The sequence below is a fragment of the Oncorhynchus mykiss genome, chromosome 20 (genome assembly GCF_057628025.1).
Source record: "Oncorhynchus mykiss isolate SJ-2025 chromosome 20, ASM5762802v1, whole genome shotgun sequence".
Taxonomy (NCBI): Eukaryota; Metazoa; Chordata; class Actinopteri; order Salmoniformes; family Salmonidae; genus Oncorhynchus; species Oncorhynchus mykiss.
This window is the reverse complement of record NC_143041.1, coordinates 17802830-17820802: the sequence shown is the minus strand read 5'-3', so window position 1 is coordinate 17820802 and position 17973 is coordinate 17802830. Positions and strand designations below refer to the sequence as shown.

Below are 17973 nucleotides of genomic sequence, written 5' to 3'. Positions count from 1 at the left end.
TAGGTGTCATAACCAGCCATAAAATAATGGAATATCACAACAGGTGTTATGATGCCCATGTTATGACCTTGTCATAACGTGTTATGGCGCTGTGTGTCAAGTATTTATTTTGCCTAAAGATGGTGACACTACACACTTACAATAGGCCTAAATATCTAAAAATACATGCAGAAATTAACATCCCATCATGCTGGTCATGTTTAAAAATGTGTGTGTACACACACACTGAACAAAAATATAAACACAAAATGCAACAATTTCAATGAGTTAAAGAATAGATAAGGAAATCAGTCAATTGAAATACATTCATTAGGCCCTAATCTATGGATTTCACATGACTGGGAATGCAGATAGGCATTGGTTGGTCACCAATACTTTTTTTTTTTAAGGTAGAAGCATGGATCAGAAAACCAGTTAGTATCTGATGTGACCACCATTTGCCTCAAGCAGCGCGACACATCTTCATAGAGTTGACCGGGCTGTTGATTGTGGTCTGTGGAATGTTGTCCCACACTTCAATGGGTGTGCGAAGTTGCTGGATATTGGCGGGAACTGGAACATGCTGTCGAACACCTCGATCCAGAGCATCCCAAACATGATCAATGGGTGACATGTCTGGTGAGTATCCAGGCCATGGAAGAACTGGGACATTTACAGCTTCCATGAATTATGTACAAATCCTTGCAACATGGAGCTGTGCATTATCATGCGGTGATGGCGGCTGATGAATGGCACAACAATCGGCCTCAGGATCTCGTCACAGTATCTCTGTGCATTCAAATTGCCATCAATAAAATGCAATTGTGTTCATTGGCCGTAGCTTATGCCTAACCATACCATAAGCCAACCGCCCCCATGGGGCACTCTGTTCACAATGTTGACATATTCAAACTGCTCGCCCACACGACACCATACACGCCATTTGCACTGGGATTAATCCGTGACGAGCACACTTCTCCAGCGTCCATCGAAGATGAGCATTTTTCCACTGAAGTCAGTTACAACACATAACTGCAGTCAGGTCAAGACCCTGGTGAGGGCGACGAGCACGCAGTTGAGCTTCTTGAGAAGGTTTCTGACAGTTTAGAAATTCTTCACTTCTGCAAACCCCCAGTTTCATCAGCTGTCCGGGTGACTGGTCTCAGATGATCTCACAGGTGAAGCAGGATGTGTAGGTCCTGGGCTGGCGTGGTTACACATGGTCTGCTGTTGTGAGGCCAGTTGGACACACTGCCAATTTCTCTAAAAAGACATTGGAAGCGGCTCATGGTAGAGAAATTAACATTCAACTCACTGGTAACAGCTCTGGTAGACATTCTTGCAGTCAGCATGCCAATTGCACGCTCTCTCAACTTGAGACATTCGTGGCATTGTGTTGTGACAAACCTGCACATTTTAGTGGCCTTTTATTGTCCCCAGTACAAGGTGCATCTGCATAATGATCATGCTGTACAATCATCTTCTTGATATGCGACACCTGTCAGGTGGATGGATTTTCTTAACAAAAGAGAAATTGTTCACGAACAAGGATGTAAAAAAAAAATTGTGCATATGGAACATTTCTGGGATCTTTTATTTCAGTTTATGAAACATGGAACCAACACTTAAGTTTTATATTTTTGTCACATACACACCCTTCAGAAAGTATTCATACCCCTGGACTTATTCCAAACGTTGTTAAAGCCTGAATTCAACAGACTTTAATACCCCATAATACCAAGCAAAAACTTTTTTATTGAAAATGAAATACAGATATCTAGCTTAAGTATTCACACCCCTGATTCAACACGATATAATTATATTTGGCAACGATTAAAACTAAGCCTCAGAGCTTTCCACACCTGGTTCAAAATAATTGTAAAATGCTTCCAAGGTCTGTCAAGTAGATCATTGCTAGACAGCCATTTTCAGTTCTTGCCATAGATTTAATACAATTTAAGTCAAAACTGTAACTAGGCCACTCAGGAACATTAAAAGTAATCTTGGTAAGCAACTCGTGTATATTTGACCTTGTGTTTGAGGTTATTGTCCTACTGAAAAGTTTTAGTTAGAAAACAGACAACCAGTTTTAAGATTTTATTTTTATCCTAAAAATAAAAAACTCCCTTGTCAATGACGAGCACACATGTTGCAGCCACCACGTTTGAAAATATGAGTGGTACTCAGTGAAGTGTTGTTGGATTTGCCCCCAACATAACACTTTGTATTCAGCACAAAAAGTGTAATTCTTCGCAGTTGTACTTTAGTTTATTGCGAACAGGATGAAAGTTTTGGAATATTTTTGATCCTGTATAGACTTCCTTTTCACTCGTTTGGGTTTGTATAACTACAATGTTGTCGACACATCCACAGTTTTCTCCTTTCACAGCCATTAAACTGTTTTGAAGTCACCATTGGCCTCATGGTGAAATCCCTGAGCGGTTTCCTTCCTCTCCGGCAACTGAGTTAGGAATGAAGTTATTTACTCTGGATGGTGTATCAATACACAAATACGCACTACAAAGATATAGGCGTATATCTTTGTAGTGCGTATGTGTATTGATACACCATCCAGAGTAAATAACTTCATGCTCAATGGGATACTAAATGTCAGCTTTTTAAAAATGGATTCTTACCCATCTACCAATTCGTGCCCTTCTTTGCAAGGCATTGGAGAACCTCCTTGGTCTGAAATTCACTGCTAAACTGAGGGACCTTACAGATAATAGAGAGAGGTTGTCATTAAAAACAATAATGATATAGAGTGAGTCCATGCAACTTATGCACATTTTTAATCCTGAACATAATTAGGCTTGCCATAACAAAGGGGTTGAATACTTGATTTAAGCTTCTATACATTTCTAAAAACACAATTCCACTGACATTATAGGGTATTGTGTGTAGGCCAGTGACAATCTCAATTTAATCCATTTTAAATTCAGGTTGTAACAATGTGGAAAAAGTCAAGGGGTGTGACTACTTTCTGAAGGTCCTGTAGGTCAGGGATATGAGTAATCAATGAGGCAGGTGGTTTAACTCAACACTTAACTGTATCCATTCTAGTCAAACAGCAAAGAGAGCAATCAAAAAGCAATGTCGCCAGCATACGGTTGTTATTTTGCAGTCCATTTAGAACTAAAATACAGGGCACAAAGGAAATTGGGTGTTTTCCGGTGGGGTCTGAAGTATTATGTGCTGTTGGTCTGTGGTAGAACTGCAGAGAAATCCAGCGACATAGGATCCTCTTCCTCCGCTGAGAGAACACGATCAATCTGCTGCTTTAATTTATCATCCAGCAGGGCAAGGCCTATCGTGAAATAATCCTGCAACAAAATGCAGTGTTTAGAGACAAGATTAGCACAAAGACAATTCAGTCAAGTGGGCCTAATAACATTCTGGAATATATACAGTGCCTTGCGAAAGTATTCGGCCCCCTTGAACTTTGCGACCTTTTGCCACATTTCAGGCTTCAAACAAAGATATAAAACTATTTTTTTGTGAAGAATCAACAACAAGTGGGACACAATCATGAAGTGGAACAACATTTATTGGATATTTCAAACTTTTTTAACAAATCAAAAACTGAAAAATTGGGCGTGCAAAATTATTCAGCCCCCTTAAGTTAATACTTTGTAGCGCCACCTTTTGCTGCGATTACAGCTGTAAGTCGCTTGGGGTATGTCTATCAGTTTTGCACATCGAGAGACTGAAATGTTTTCACATTCCTCCTTGCAAAACAGCTTGAGCTCAGTGAGGTTGAATGGAGAGCATTTGTGAACAGCAGTTTTCAGTTCTTTCCACAGATTCTCGATTGGATTCAGGTCTGGACTTTGACTTGGCCATTCTAACACCTGGATATGTTTATTTTTGAACCATTCCATTGTAGATTTTGCTTTATGTTTTGGATCATTATCTTGTTGGAAGACAAATCTCCGTCCCAGTCTCAGGTCTTTTGCAGACTCCATCAGGGTTTCTTCCAGAATGGTCCTGTATTTGGCTCCATCCATCTTCCCATCTTCCCTGTCCCTGCTGAAGAAAAGCAGGCCCAAACCATGATGCTGCCACCACCATGTTTGACAGTGGGGATGGTGTGTTCAGCTGTGTTGCTTTTACGCCAAACATAACATTTTGCATTGTTGCCAAAAAGTTCAATTTTGGTTTCATCTGACCAGAACACCTTCTTCCACATGTTTGGTGTGTCTCCCAGGTGGCTTGTGGCAAACTTTAAACAACACTTTTTATGGATATCTTTAAGAAATGGCTTTCTTCTTGCCACTCTTCCATAAAGGCCAGATTTGTGCAATATACGACTGATTGTTGTCCTATGGACAGAGTCTCCCACCTCAGCTGTAGATCTCTGCAGTTCATCCAGAGTGATCATGGGCCTTTTGGCTGCATCTCTGATCAGTCTTCTCCTTGTATGAGCTGAAAGTTTAGAGGGACGGCCAGGTCTTGGTAGATTTGCAGTGGTCTGATACTCCTTCCATTTCAATATTATGGGATGTTTAAAGCTTGGGAAATCTTTTTGTATCCAAATCCGGCTTTAAACTTCTTCACGACAGTATCTCGGACCTGCCTGGTGTGTTCCTTGTTCTTCATGATGCTCTCTGCGCTTTTAACGGACCTCTGAGACTATCACAGTGCAGGTGCATTTATACGGAGACTTGATTACACACAGGTGGATTGTATTTATCATCATTAATCATTTAGGTCAACATTGGATCATTCAGAGATCCTCACTGAACTTCTGGAGAGAGTTTGCTGCACTGAAAGTAAAGGGGCTGAATAATTTTGCACGCCCAATTTTTCAGTTTTTGATTTGTTAAAAAAGTTTGAAATATCCAATAAATGTCGTTCCACTTCATGATTGTGTCCCACTTGTTGATTCTTCACAAAAAATACAGTTCTATATCTTTATGTTTGAAGCCTGAAATGTGGCAAAAGGTCGCAAAGTTCAAGGGGGCCGAATACTTTCGCAAGGCACTGTATATATATGGACAGAGAGGGAAGTACTACTGTACCTTCTTCTTTGTGGAAGGCGCTACCACTGGAGGATTGAAGGTCATGTCTTTAGCTCTGTAGTCCTCAAACAGCTCCACTGGGTGCCTGAGAGGTGTTAAAGGTAATTTACACCCAACAGAGGCTAGCGCTTTTACATACTGCACATGCACACATCTTTGGTTAATATCGCACGCACCGTAGAGAATGTCTTCAGGGTTCAAACACATTTTGACAGATGGAATTTCATTACCTTTAACCAAATTGCCAAGACAACAATTGGCAGCGTCTCTATGTATGTATAAAAAAGTAAGCACGACACTGGGAGGCTGCGCTCTGATCCCATGTACCATCTCCTGTCGTTGTGCAAGGCACTTACACCCCCCCCCCCAAAGTACAAAACCTGTTAGGGAACTATAGAAGTGTATTAATTCAACCATTAAAAAAACAAAAACAAGCACACATGACTTAAAAGCCAAACATGCACGAGTAGAATCAGAGGACAACACACAGTCTGGGACTTATTCCCATTGTGGTCCTCTACTGGGGCTGCAGGATTTGATCAAGCCCTGCTCAGACACATCAGAGACAGAGGTCCGGTTGAACAGATCATTTATAAAACGTGGTTTTGTTGGCGGGGGACTGGAATAAAAGCCTGCGTACCCATTGGCTCTACTGGAGGATGGTTGACCACCCTTGATGTATAAAATTACAACCAAACACGTTATGCCTTTTGAAATAATTTGCTCATTTAATATATCAAAGATCAAATGGCTATGGTAGTCTACAAATCTTTTTATTCAGCTGAAGCAAGCCCACAAATGTTCTTCAGGAAATGTACCTTTTCTAGTGTAGTCATATTTAGCTATCTTAGAAGTGTTTACTTTGAAGGGTGACTAGTATCTTGAGTTGCCATGTCCCAATCAACAAAACAAGTTTTGAAGCCACATAATCCGAAAGAAAGGCTACACCTAATATTTTTTCCTAAAATTACTGTTCGATTCACAGCAATTGAACCAAACCCCAACTAATACAACGATCGTATTGGTTGGGGTTTGGTTCAATGGCGAAGTGACTCATTCGTTGTGTGGCCTTACTTGCGAGTGTCGGAAGAGAGTTTTTGGGGACACGACGAAAACAAATACCGTAATTGCTGGACTATAAGCCGCTACTTTATTCCCACACTTTGAACCTCGCGGTTTATACAATGATGCGGCTAATTTATGGATTTTTCCCACTTTCACAAGATTCATGCCGCCAAAAAACAGCACCGTCACATAATGTGACGTAAATCGAGCGCGCTCAAACTTCCCATCATTCTGATTACGGTAGTCATTTTGTCACCCTCATCATGGCAAAGACACGGAGAAATGCATATGATGCAGCTTTCAAGTTGAAGGCGATCGATCTGTCTGTTGGAAAAGGAAATAGAGCTGCTGCACGGGAGCTTGGCCTTAATGAGTCGATTATAAGACTTTGTAAACAGCAGCGTGAGGAACTGACTCAGTGCAAAAGGACAACAAACCTTTCAAAGGGAAGAAAAGCAGATGGCCCAAAGTATTTGCAGCCACTCGACATCAGCGTAAATCGTGCATTTAAGGTGGCGCTCCGTGTTCAGTGGGAGGCTTGGATGACAAGTGGGGAGAAATCCTTCACTAAAACGGGACGCATGCGAAGAGCAATTTATGGTCAAGTCTGCCAGTGGGTCCTGACAGCGTGGAGCATTGTCAAAAAATCCACTATCATCAACGGGTTTCGAAAGGCTGGACTGCTGCGTGTTGAAGGGGCAGCATGAGCTCAGCGGGGTATTTGCCTCCGGATGAAAGTGAGAGCGACAATGAAAACGATCCAACATCGGATGAAGCAATTCTGAGGCTATTCAACTCCGACACCGAAGGAGATGACTTCAGTGGTTTCAGTGCACAGGAGGAGTCTTGGTAGGCTACTGTTTTAATTTTTGTTACAAGCCGTGTTTCGTTAAAGCCTATTTATTTTTGTTACAAGCCGTGTTTCGTTTAAAGGCTGTGTAAAGTTAATTTGTTTCAATGTACCGGTAGGCACCTGCGGCTTATAGACATGTGCGGCGTATTTATGTACAAAATACATATCTTTTAATAATTCAGTGGGTGCGGTTTATATTCAGGTGCGCTTAATAGTCCAGCAATTACGGTAATAAAGCGTTAACTAGAGGGTACAAGATATGTTTTGAATTCGCTGTCTCGTTATTAGTCTGTTCTCCATCATATTTTATAGGCCTACCTAGGGTGACCACATTTACAAATGCGGGACAGTGTAGCCTACATAAATAAAAACTCAAATCCCCCTCATGGTGTAGATTTTTTTAGGCATCGGGAACGCAAATAAAAATGACATTCCTCAAAACTTTGTACCGACAGATGTCTTGAATGTTATTATAGAATTGGCCAGTGCATAAAATTCATCCTCCAATTGCAACGTCTGCCAATGCCCACACATATTGACTCAAGAAAAGTTTTTTTATACCCTCAAACACCAAGTTAGAGACACCTAATTTCAAAATAAGGCTTCGTTGAATGATATTTCACTTTTACTGGTGAAACGTCCAAACTGCATCTGCATGCCAATCATTTGATCTCAATCAGTTTCATGGGAATATGCATTTGGGTCTTCTTGAATTAATATTTTGTGAGCAAATTAGAGCAGATGGTAAACTAATATAGCCTTCCTGGATTTTGTTTCAATCAAAGCACTTTCTGCCTAGTGGCACTCGCTGCTGAGTTTTGGCCACATTAGATTTATTTAGTTACTTTTCAGCTAAATGTCCTAAAATCTTTTTTAATTAGTTACACCCCCCAAAAAACACCTAACATTACACTATGCTACTAGATTTGGTTCGGTTGTGTAGAATACTAAATAATGATTGTGATATTCCAAGACATCAATTCAACTTTTAACTTGACTAAATCAGCACCAGTGTGAAGTGGCAGAGCCACGCTCTTCGTCAGAAGCATGCTTTTTGTAAGTTTCAGTTAGGCCTAACTGTTTGAGCTGGAAATGTTCCAAAGTTGAGCTGAAACAATAAAATGTTATTGGTTGACATGACATTGGCCTATGTCTTGTCTTGCGCTGCGCAGAATATCAGATATCAACAATGATTGGAGAAGTGTTAATCACCACCAGTACCACACCCGTTATGATACATATTTTCATTAGTGCAACATGACTGCAAGAGACAGGTTGGAATGTCTACCTGCAAAAGGGACAAATCAACCTTTTTTTCTAAATTAGTGGTGTTTGAATTTGTTGATCAAACGCAAGTGAGATGAGGGCAGTGGGAAGGTAGACACCTAAAATGGCGGGTAATTCAAGAAAGGCCAGTACATTGCAATGCATTTACAAAATAATACATATCGGAGCAGTCAGCATTGTACATCAAGACGCTAAACTTCAACACGTTTCGACTACTCAAGTCTTCCTCAGGCTGCTTTGTGGACGGAAGAGGACGTGTCTCTAGAAATAGAGGTGGGGACAGGGAAATAACTACCCAAAAGGTATGTGGACACCACTTCAAATTAGTGGATTTGGCCATTTCAGCCACACCCGTTACTGACTTGTATAAAATTGAGCACACAGCCATGCAATCTCCATAGACAAACATTGACAGTAGAATGGCCTTAAGAGCTCAGTGACTTTCAACGTGGCACCGCCATAGGATGCCACCTTTCCAACAAGTCTGTTTGTAAAATTTCTGCCCTGCTAGAGCTTCTCCGGTCAACTGCAAGTGCTGTTATTGTGAAATGGAAACGTCTAGGAGCAACAATGGCTCAGCCGCGAAGTGGTAGGCCACACAAGCTCAAAGAACGGGACCGCCAAATACTGAAGCGTGTAAAACATGTCTGGCCTCGGTTGCAACGCTCAGTACTGAGATCCAAACTGCCTTTGGAAGCAACGTCAGCACAATAACTGTTCGTCGAGAGCTTCAGGAAATGGGGTTCCATGGCTGAGAAGCCGCACACAAGTCTAAGATCACCATGTGCAATGCCAAGCATTGGCTGGAGTGGTGTAAAGCTTGATCAATCACTCTTCACCATCTGGCAGTCCAAAGTTCAAATCTGGGTTTGGCAGATGCCAGGAGAACTCTACCTGCCCAAATGCATAGTGCCAACTGTAGAGTTTGGTGGAGGAGGAATAATGGTCTGGGGCTGGTTTTCATGGTTCAGGCTAGGCCCCTTAGTTCCAGTGAAGGGAAATGTTCATGCGGAGGAGTATTTCTATCTGTAACTAAGCCCTTTTGTGGGTCGGCTCCCAAGTGGGTCTAATTTATTTATTTAAATTGACCGATTTCCATATTTGAAATAACTTGTTGCGTTTTATTTTTTGGTTCAGTATACAAAACAAATCTACAACATCACGTCAGTGTATAGACGCAACAAACGTGGGACATGATTGTTTGGTTGTAGGATGCGGGACTCTCTGGCACAATTTGGGACGTGTCACCCTAGGCCTTCTGCTGTAATGTCCGGCTGTCACTCTCTTCCCTTGAACAACGGCCAACTAGTCTCGCACACATGCAACTGATGCGCGCGAACACAGGCACACTAAAGTGTCCTTCCCATCCTGGATGATATGTAGATTTTTTTATTTGATTGATAAAAGAAAAACGGTGCCTAAATAAATTACATGAATAGAAATTATAATTAAATTACTAAAACTTTTTCTGGCCTGGATTTCTTTGGACTTTTCCAGGATTTTCATGACCATACAAACCCTGGGATTGTATGAGTATTTGTAAAATAACTGGAGGAGCAGCAACTGGCTTTTCAGAGGATAAATGAAATGTGAGATTTGAAGTTTGGGGATCCTCTCGTTCTTACCTTCTAGCAAGTTGAACGATTAGCGCTCCAGATCCTTCACTGGGAGCCCCTGCACAGAGGTGAGTGGCAAACCTCCTGACCACTGGGTGGTAATGTCTCTGCAACACAACAACAGCAACGCCATCAGCTATACCTGTGTGTGTGTGTGTGTGTGTGTGTATTTTTTTTGTGCGTGTGCTTTTTGCGTGTTTACCTTGAGTGTGTGTAGCTCCCACAGTGCAGTGTTCTGAGGGTTGCAGTACTCTGGCTCATCCAGCTCAGGAAGGAACACCCCACTACCCTGAGCCTCATTGTCCAGGAGGATGTCACACTTGGGGAAGGTCTGCGGAGAGAGGGTGAGCACAGTCTTATTAATCACACACACACACACACACATATATATGGTCACTCTTCATGGACTCTCTCACACACACAATCTCTCTCCATAATACACGCAGATGCACACACGATAAACACTTACATGCATCAACGTCCTGTTGGATGCCAGGATTCCCACGGTAGCATTGGGCAGTGTGTGCAGACTGAGCGTGCTCAGTCTCTTGACAAAGGCCAGGGCACGCTGCAGGGTCACCTGTTTCCTGCGCTTGGTCAGCATCACGTCGAGACAACGCAGCACGATGCTGATGTCATCATTAGATGCACCTGGGAAGAGCATCCACATTATTTAAAGGCCCAGTGCAGTCACAAACTAGATTTTCCGGTGTTTTATATACATTTCCACACTGAGGTTGGAATAATACTGTGAAAATGATACTGCCCTTTCAGTGTAAGAGATTTTTCAAATACACCCTGGGGGGGTGGAGTTTTGGCCTTCCATGGTGACATCACCATGCTGTAAATTAATTAACAGACCAATAAGAAAAAGTTCCACAGCTCTCTGCCAATAACGGCACATTTTCCCCACTCGGACCACTCCCAGACAGTCGTAGCAAAATTCTTATTTGAGAAATCGCTCTTTGCTAAGAAGTTATTTCTGTTTCTTTTTGACCATTTTAATTCACAGTAAGGTATTTAATAGTACCCAGAAATGATATGATATTGAGATACAGAACAGCTGCACCTTTTAACACTTATGAACAGTCACTCCAGGTACAGGTGGACCTTCAGAGCACAACGGATCTAGTGTCAACGAGCCAGACATGGGTTTAAATAAGCTCTTGGGTGGTTTGACTTACCAGCATTGAGTTTGAGCAGCGTCTTGTACAGGTGGCTGTAGAAATTCAGTGGGTCAATATTGAGGACATCACCTATCCGCAAAAGAGGGAAATTAATTAAAAGGAACAGTAAACTACGTCAACGTTCGTGATCCGGGACTGAGATAAATTACTGCGAAACAACACATTTAAGTTCTACGTGGTCCGTCTCCTAAATCAGCATTTTTTAGTGTCTGACATCACGCACCATATTGCCGCAGCAATATGTAGCTAGACATGTTTGAGTCGCATCTGAGATCATTTTAGCTAACCCTAAATATTTTCCTAACCTACCACGTTAATTCTCCTATTGACCCTCCAGGAGATTGGCGCTAAGATGGATACAAACGTTTGAACAATTCAAAAAAATCCTGTGACCCTAATACGATGTAAGCATACTGTGTCTAGAACACAATCAGCAATTTACATCGCCATGATGAAGTATATACATTCGCTGTATATACATATCGCTGATGGGCTAAATTTCTCAAAACCAAGTGAAATCTCAAAAATAGTGTCCTGACATATACATCCAAAATATGGATTTGGTTCAAAAAAGTGAACCTATCCTTTAAGCACATACAGTATGTAATATACACAGTATTCAGTGAGGTTAGACCATCACCGACCTTGACCAGAGAGAATGTTGAAAGCTGTCTGAATGCAGTGAAGGCTTTCCCGATAGGTCAGATCCTACAAAGAAAAAAGGTCATTAGCCAATGATACACGATGATGTGAATAGTATTTTGATAGGATTGGTAGAATATGTATACTCACTCCTGATTGGATAAGATGTTGAAGAACGTTCAACAAGTCATCAAAGAACTCCAGGTTGATTAGATGGGCAAACCTTAGGAGAAAAATATTTTGTCTTAAAAGAAAGCCTCCATATTTCATAAACAAATATTTCCATTTGTCAGGAAGTGACTCATGTCTCTGGGAACAGGTAGCCTCTCTTACTTTGCTAGACCTTCTAAAACAGAGGGAAGCAGGATAGACTTCTGAGCTTTCTTCAGTATTCTGAAGTATATCAAGAACACTATGTTCAAGGTCTCTGTGTGCTAGGAGAGAGAGAACAATTGGAATGACGGTTAGACCTTTTGTCGTGAGAAGCGAGAAAGTGTTTTCACAAAAACAAATTGAGTCATTTCAGGCCTGTTGTAACTTTGGGGAATAGACACTCACCAGTTTGAGCTTCTTGTCTTTGCTCTCTGATGCCTCAGCCTCTAGCAGCTCTTTCTCTAGTTTCTCTTCAGCCTTCTTCCACTGTAAGGATGACAGGACACATCCATTACACTCTTCTCACAGACACATAAAAAAAAATGTACACACAGATTGTACACAGACAGACACAATATAAGCAAGGCAAAGTGCAGTCAGCCTGTGCAATACGTTAGGAAATAAAGAACATTGTGTTCTTCATTTCACCTGCCACAATATTACGATGCTTACGGTAGTCGCCAGTCACGTGGTATTTTTATTTTTTTACAAGCACACAACAATGAGTCATTCACTATTGTGCAGCATGCGCCAGGTGATCTAATTACTGTATGGATTTCACAACTAAATGTTTGCCAGCTAGATCTCATAACTATTACGTTAATTGTCTGAAAACGGTGCCCCTTGTGTTCAGTGCCGGTATTACCAACTATCCCGGTATGGCACAAGGTATGACAATCTGGATACCTCCCAAGCCTAGTACAAAACCAAAGATATTGATAGTTTTAAGTCCGTAATTTTGTGCAATTGATGACCAATCCGAGCGAAAAACACTTTAACCAGGTGCTGTAGACTAGAGTGCCCATAGGGTTGTGCAGCAGGCTGAACGTTTGACGTCCCTACACACAGGTGCGTGGGCTACTGACCTTCCTTTGCATCCTGGACAGATTCTTCTTTTTGTCTTTATAGTTCATGAACTTCTTTTTGGGAGCTGTGTCATCTGTATCTTTCTTCACCTCCACCTCTTTTATCCTCAGGCAGAGGAGAACCTTGAGTAGCTGTGGGGGTGAAGAAGTGGGAACATTTTAGATGTATTTCTTTAAGAGCCATGTCATAAAAATAAAAAAAATAAAAAAACTTGAATAGTACCTCTGGTCTGACGTCATAATTTCTGCTTTTAACCAGTCCGGAGATAACTTTGACTGTCCCAAGTGAGGCATGGCCCTGTTTGTCCTGCTTCAGTAGCTTCTTGACTGCTTCACAGCACATGTCAGACACCTGGACAGACAACATAACGCCAACTCAGTCAGACAAGAGACAAACACAATCCTTCATATATCTAAGATAAAACCGCAGCCTTCGATTGATAGCCAAATGAATCTTAATTAAGAGAAACCCGCCTCTACAGAGCCCACTCCCATTGTAAAGTCTATAGCTAATATTGTAGTGAACCCCACGTGACAAGATGTAGAACTACGGGCTTGATACGGAGCCTCCCAGACTCACCCTCTTGACAGGGTCGTTCATCAGGGGCACCACCGTGACGATGATGTTGTTGTGGAAGTTGAAGTGTGGCAGGGCCACCAGCAGCTCACAGATACAGCGGATGGCCACCTCAGCCAGGCCCCTATAAGACTGCAGTGACACAGCCTCGCTCCTCTTTCTCTTCTTCTGCTTCCAGTCTACGGGGCAGGGGGTGCACACAGCAAATAGTTACAACCAACAGCAGCCACTCATTAATATCAACTAGTCACAACAAGTCATCAATGTCAACCAGTCATAACAAATAGACAAATTGGCTGACACCACGAAGATGATGTGCGCGCGTTGATGTGGACCGGAAGGTGTGCGTTGTGATTCTGAACGGTCAGATAGCTCGCAGCAATGTCAAGAAGCTGCCGTGTGGGGAATTGTAGGTGGCTCATTTCATCTCGTTATTGATATCCTGTCTTGTTTTGAGGTGTTTTGACTGATGTCATGTCCATTAGCCAGTCCCAGCAAACATTAGCCAGTCCCAGCAAACATCAGCCAGTCCCAGCAAACATCAGCCAGTCCCAGCAAACATCAGCCAGTCAGAACAAGTCATCAATATCAACAAATAGAGATAGAAGTGGACTACCTTTGACCGTTTGCTCCAGGTTCTCCAGGTAGAACTTGTACTGGCTCACCAAGCCCTCCTCAAACTCCCTCAGTTGCTGGGTCTCTTTCTTCACCTTTGAGGCTTTCTCGGTCTCTGTCAGGGGTCTGATTCTGTAGGAGGGGACGATGTCCTTGAAGACCTCCATCAGAGAGACCATGACCAGCTTTCTGACCGTAACGGCCACACAGGGGTCGGTCTCCATCAGCATGGCTCGCAGCTCTTTCAGCTTCTTGATCTGAACAAAGATGGAAAGTTCAGACATTGGCTTTACACAGAAAACATCAATACCAAGAACAGTGAAACAAAACATTTCCTAAGTCTACTTCTCTCTGCTATGTGATTATTGGTCTATGTGACATAAAATAATAATATTTTGCCATGGGGACTAGGAAGCAAGAGTAGCCCGATGGCGAGTCGAACTGAATAGAAGTAAAGAGCGGGTTGGCACGGTCGAGAGCTTTTCCTGACGTACCAATTGGTGTCATACAACAGCTCTCAACACCGCAGACTTCCTTGTTGGTATCAGGTCAAATTCAGGCATAACAGCAACCTCTTCTGTGTTAAAGAAAGCACAACGTTTATTGTACTAAAAAGGCAAAGAAAGACGACTCGCACACCTGTGCAGTGCGGAAGTTAATGTTTGCAACCATGAACATGATCCGTTTAATGTGTATCGGTTAACGTAATCTGTCTTCAGATTTCACAACTCCCTTTTACTAAGGAAGCCCGAAGTCTCCTCATCCCTAAAATAAACCACGATAGGTAAGTTAGCATGGCGATATTATGTGCAACGCAGACGTTCCATTTTCTCCTGAGATTGCAAAACTATTTGTATGTTGATGTAGTAGTGCCCATCGGTTTGAACGTGTTGAAGTCGTGTTTTTACTGTCAGTTGCTGGTTTTAAAAAACACCAAAAACTCCACTAACCATGATCCTTTTAGTGTTTCTGCCGTCACAGAAACAGACCCTGGGTCTGTTCTAACATCTCCACCTGCGAATCCAGGGTCATCATTGTGCTTCCGTTGTGGGTGCGGTAGCGAAGCAACCTTTATTTGCATGCAATTAACATATGTATCACCATTTCTCCCGACAGTGGAAAAACTGCTCTGGCGCGCAACATGAAGCAAGAGGCGTGCTTCACATGCACTGTACTGAGCTGTCGTCAGAGGTCCGACAAGGCGTACCGCGTGGTTTCAGACGGCACTCTATTCCCGCTCTTCCAAAGAGAAAGTGATGTATTTTTTGGGGTTCGGTGCGGAGATGCAGGGTTGTTCGAACCAGGGCTTACGTTGGTGGTGGGGTCTGAGAGGATGTCTGATCCCAGACTAGCGATTCGTAGTTTCCTGTTGGTCAGCTTCTGTGTGCGGAGCGTCAGCTGCTCCTGAGGGGTCAGGGCCGGCCCGGGCATAGCCTCATCCTCTGTGGAAACATACCAGCAACAGAGACAAGCACCTCATCTACTGATCAGGACTGGGCTACCAATAGTTGGTCTAACAATACATTCTACACAGAGAGGATGACTGACTCAAGTCAATAAGGGGTTCATGGTGCTGGTACCGTTTTCAAATTGCTCCATGCCAGTCGGGGCATCTCCTTCCTCCTCCTCAGCCTTTTTTTCTACAACTAAAAACAAGACAAAGCAATCCAACGCAATTGTATCAATAGAGCTGTAAATTCTAAAAAACTTTTAAACAATAAGACTTAGGTGGAAATGTAAACTTACAGGTGAAGATGTTCAGGGATAACACATATTAATCATCCTACCAGGTTTCTCCATGCTCTGAGGGATGAGGCCTCTAATCTTGTCTTTGATTGGCAGGAGGTGAATGACCTCCTTTTCCTCTGTTAGCTGCATCTTTCTGGGCATCTTCTCATAACTCTCTGGCCCCTGCTGCTCCCCCTTGCGCTTTTTGGCATGCACTGGACCACTGCAGGTATTCAAGTAAGGTTAAGTGAGGAGAGAAGTTAGACATAGCTATACATTTCAACATGTGTATTATGATCTACTTGTGATGGGATGTACATGAGATTGACAGAAAGATGGTACATAATAGTGATGGGGGGATACAGTTACATATCAGATATCATTTGAGACGATATGTGCGCTAGATGGCTGTACCTGCACCAAAATGGCAGTAGTTTTCCTTCATAGCTTGTTCTCCATCTTATTTTTAAGTAGGGCGCTAATTTGTTTTCTGCACTTTTATTTCCATGACTGATAAACTCGTTTTCTATAATCTCTCTTGTCCCTCTGCAGCAGACATATGGTGAGCAATCCCTTTGGAACATACGATCGTAATAAAATAACAATATCGAATCGCAATACATATTGTATCGGCATCTAAGTATCGTGATATTTTTCACATTATTGACAGTATGAAGCTTGGTGGGAGAAAGGGGACTCACTCAAGTAGCAGAGCAAAACTATAAACACGGATGTTACACATGGACTGACGGACTACATTTAACAAACCGAACATTGAAATAGCGTTACAGAAGGCAAGTACAACCCCAAATCGGTCCGTCAATCAATCAATACCGAAATATTAAGATACGGTATACCGCCCAGCCCTACATGTGTATACAGACCAGCCCTACAAAAATACTGTATGGACTGTGTAATTACCTTGACGACAGGTCTCTGGTAAGGAAGGAGGCTTTCTGAGCCATTGCCTTGATCTGCTCCAGGTCATCTTCCTCCATCATGTCCATTGGCAGGGACTCCACAAACTCCTCCTCCTCTTCATCCTCTGTAACAGAAACCAGACAGGGACATGTAATTAACGACACCAAACAGGACTCAAAAAAACAATAAACGATAATAACTTTATATAGGTTACGTAATTATTTTGATGCCATAGTGTGGAACAGTGCACGAATTGGAAACCAAACTATACTGATTACAGTACATGCATCATTCAGCTTGAGTGCTAGATGTCAGGGCCTAGATGTTAAGCTATACTACTGTATGGGTGGGTCGTCATACTGCACACACCTGGCCTCTTCTTGTAGCGCTCCAGGGGGAGGGGGGTCTTCAAGACAGCATCTTTGATAGCTGCCCGGAGCTTCTTCTGCTCCTTGCGGTGTTTCTTGTCGGTGCTCTCTTTCTTGAACTGACGATTCTTTAGCTTGTTGTCAAGCTTCACATTGCTCGTCTTCAGTAGCCTGCGAAAGCTCGGCTTCCTCTTCTTACTCCTTGGCTGTTGGTGAGAAAAGGTCGTCAGTGCTTTGTATTCATAAGGACAACCTGGGTGATGATTTGGGGTTGAATAGTTACGAGCTAGTACAGCTAGACTTGACTATGGTATGAAATGAATGCATGTCAAGCAATGTGAATTCTTATATAAGCAAACAACACATAGCTTGGGTTCCTCTCTGGTGAAAATCACTGTCAAACCTGCAAGCTGCAACTAGTTAGCTAATAGTTCGTGTAACGTTATTTCTATGTAGTTGAAGCAATGGTGACAGGCTGTTTACAATAGCCCAATTTCTCGAAAATATGTGGATAACACAGTGTCCACTAAAATAATGATGAGTAACAGTAGTTGAAAAACTGTTCAGTGTAAATTACAGCCATTCTGCTGACAAAATGAGTAACTACATAGATAGTAACGCTGCTAGCTAGCTAATGTCTATCTAGCTAGCTATCTAGCTATAACACGATGTACTTACCGGAGCCATCGTAAAATACTTATTTTAAAGATGGAGCGCTTGTTTAAGTCGATATCAAATACGTTGTCTGAAGTGTATTACAATAATAGTTAGCTATCAACTGTAAAATGTTCCCACACGTGCGTTTCTTTCCTTTTCCGGAAGTATATATTTTTTTCAAAGTAAAGATCATGGAAGTGTGTTCTCTTCACGGATGAA

At 42.3% G+C, this 17973-nt stretch overlaps 1 protein-coding gene across 1 annotated transcript; it reads right to left on the bottom strand.

The window, feature by feature from the left end:
• Nucleotides 1–1554: 1554 nt before the first annotated feature.
• noc3l (NOC3-like DNA replication regulator) lies at nt 1555–17959 on the bottom strand. Its single transcript, XM_021575789.3, has 20 exons — nt 17776–17959; nt 17099–17303; nt 16730–16853; nt 15868–16031; nt 15661–15726; nt 15392–15522; nt 14082–14337; nt 13469–13644; nt 13112–13240; nt 12889–13020; nt 12209–12289; nt 11984–12084; nt 11801–11873; nt 11653–11716; nt 11006–11077; nt 10291–10472; nt 10024–10152; nt 9831–9928; nt 5001–5085; nt 1555–3302 (listed from the first exon to the last, which is right to left on the bottom strand). The coding sequence occupies exons 1-20, from the start codon at nt 17782–17784 to the stop codon at nt 3168–3170; spliced, it is 2412 nt and encodes an 803-aa protein (XP_021431464.3). The 5' UTR covers nt 17785–17959; the 3' UTR covers nt 1555–3167.
• Between the last annotated feature and the right edge of the window lie 14 nt (nt 17960–17973).